Below are 1836 nucleotides of genomic sequence, written 5' to 3'. Positions count from 1 at the left end.
ATATAATCCGAGCAGATTCAATAGGGACCTCGCACGGTCGTGCTCGGGCCCTAAATATAATCCGAGCAAATTCAATAGGGACCTCACACGGTCGTGCTTGGGCCCTAATAAATAAATAATCCGAGCAAATTCAATAGGGATCTCACACGGTCGTGCTCGGGCCCTAAATATATAATCCGAGCAAATTCAATAGGGACCTCGCACGGTCGTGCTCGGGCCCTAAAAAAAAAATATATATATATATAATCCGAGCAAATTCAATAGGGACCTCGCACGGTCGTGCTCGGGCCCTAATAATCCGTGCAAATTCAATAGGGACCTCGCACGGTCGTGCTCGGGCCCTAATAATCCGAGCAAATTCAATAGGGACCTTGCACAGTCGTGCTCGGGCCCTAATAATCTTAGCAAATTCAATAGGGACCTCGCACGGTCGTGCTCGGGAAGCAGCGTTGGGCGGGCCCTGGACGTGTGAGTTTATACTGACTGCTTTTATGTATGCCTGATTAGGGTGTAGAGAAACCTGCATTGTCTCAAAGTTTTACTCTGTTGTTTTTTACCAATACGCCCCCCCCCCCCCCCCCCCCCCCCACCCCGTATTTCCCTGCAGTGGTGGCCATCTATGACTACGCTCGAGACAAGGAAGACGAGCTATCGTTCCAGGAGGGCGCCATCATCTACGTCATTAAAAAGAACGACGACGGCTGGTACGAGGGCGTGATGAACGGGACCACGGGCCTCTTCCCCGGCAACTATGTTGAGTCCATCATGCACTACGCCGACTGAACAAATCTCCCCCTCTGAGTGGATATGGAAGAGGAGCAGGACAAGCGTTTGATTGGGAAGGAACGGGGATGGAGGGGAGCCAAGGGTTTAAGGTCAAAGACTTTGATCAGACAGAGCATGATCACCTCCGGGCGAAGAGGGAAATAAGAGACTGGGGGAAGAGGGAGCAGTTTTTGAAGAAGTTGCAACACGACAAACTGATGCCCATTCTCTTGATGTAGGCGCCATTGTAAAACAACCACTACTCTAGATATATCCTTCCCTGTAATTTCTTTCTTTATTTGACTGAGGAGGACTGGACAGTGATGGATTTATTGTATTTTGAGAGTTTATATTAGGAGGTCACTACTTTATTGTGGAGGAGAATGCCTTCAATTTGTAGATTTTCTCCATAACACTCCAGAGACATTTTAGTGAGAAGTCCTCTCGCTCTCTCTTGCTCTCTCTCTCTCTAATATCCTCGGTGGGGGGAAAAAACGGTACTTTCCATACTTGATATTTGGTGAGGTACCTCAGCAGGGAGTGTGCCAAAACTGACATTCGCTTAGATAAGCACATCAGATGTCTGAAGGTGACACACATGAAGCTAGATAAAAGTAGGTAAGAGAAGACGTCTGAAAGCGAGCAGAGTGTTTAAACCCAGAGTTTTGCTGCTTTTTTTCCCTCAAAATTTAAATAAAATATCTTGCACCACGAGAGTCCGATGTTTAACTCGTAGGGGCGGGTTTCGTTGCTACATGCTTCACTTTGCTGGCGAGTGTGCATTTATCGGGAGAAGGAATCGTCATCCAGCCCTCAAATAGGAGAGGAAAGAGATCCTCAACTGCACAATGACCTGGGTTTTGAAGTCTTTCTCGGCAGCTCCCGTCGTGAATAATAGAAGTATATTAGCTCGACTGGCAAGGCTAATCGTATGCAGTGTTAATATGCATTTTAGATGAAGACTTTGGGGGGGGGGGCGTTTTACCAAGGGGTCCAGAATTAAGTTTTGCTTGCAGAGCGGCAGACTGCATGTTATGACAGGGGGGGGGGGGGCTTTCTTTTTTTTTTTTC

The 1836-nt window shown here is 47.5% G+C and overlaps 1 protein-coding gene across 1 annotated transcript in view; it reads left to right on the top strand.

Moving 5' to 3' along the window:
• abi2b (abl-interactor 2b) overlaps positions 1–1481 on the top strand; it is a 36989-nt gene extending 35508 nt beyond the window's left edge. Inside the window, exon 9 of the mRNA XM_046060070.1 lies at positions 608–1481. Coding sequence (XP_045916026.1) covers positions 608–783 — 176 coding nt within the window. The 3' untranslated portion in view covers positions 784–1481. The remainder of the gene's footprint in view (positions 1–607) is intronic.
• The last annotated feature ends 355 nt before the right edge of the window (positions 1482–1836 follow it).

This window comes from Micropterus dolomieu, linkage group LG01 (genome assembly GCF_021292245.1).
Source record: "Micropterus dolomieu isolate WLL.071019.BEF.003 ecotype Adirondacks linkage group LG01, ASM2129224v1, whole genome shotgun sequence".
NCBI classification, from domain to species: domain Eukaryota; kingdom Metazoa; phylum Chordata; class Actinopteri; order Centrarchiformes; family Centrarchidae; genus Micropterus; species Micropterus dolomieu.
The sequence above is the reverse complement of the archived record's forward strand: the minus strand, read 5'-3'. Positions and strand labels throughout refer to the sequence as shown.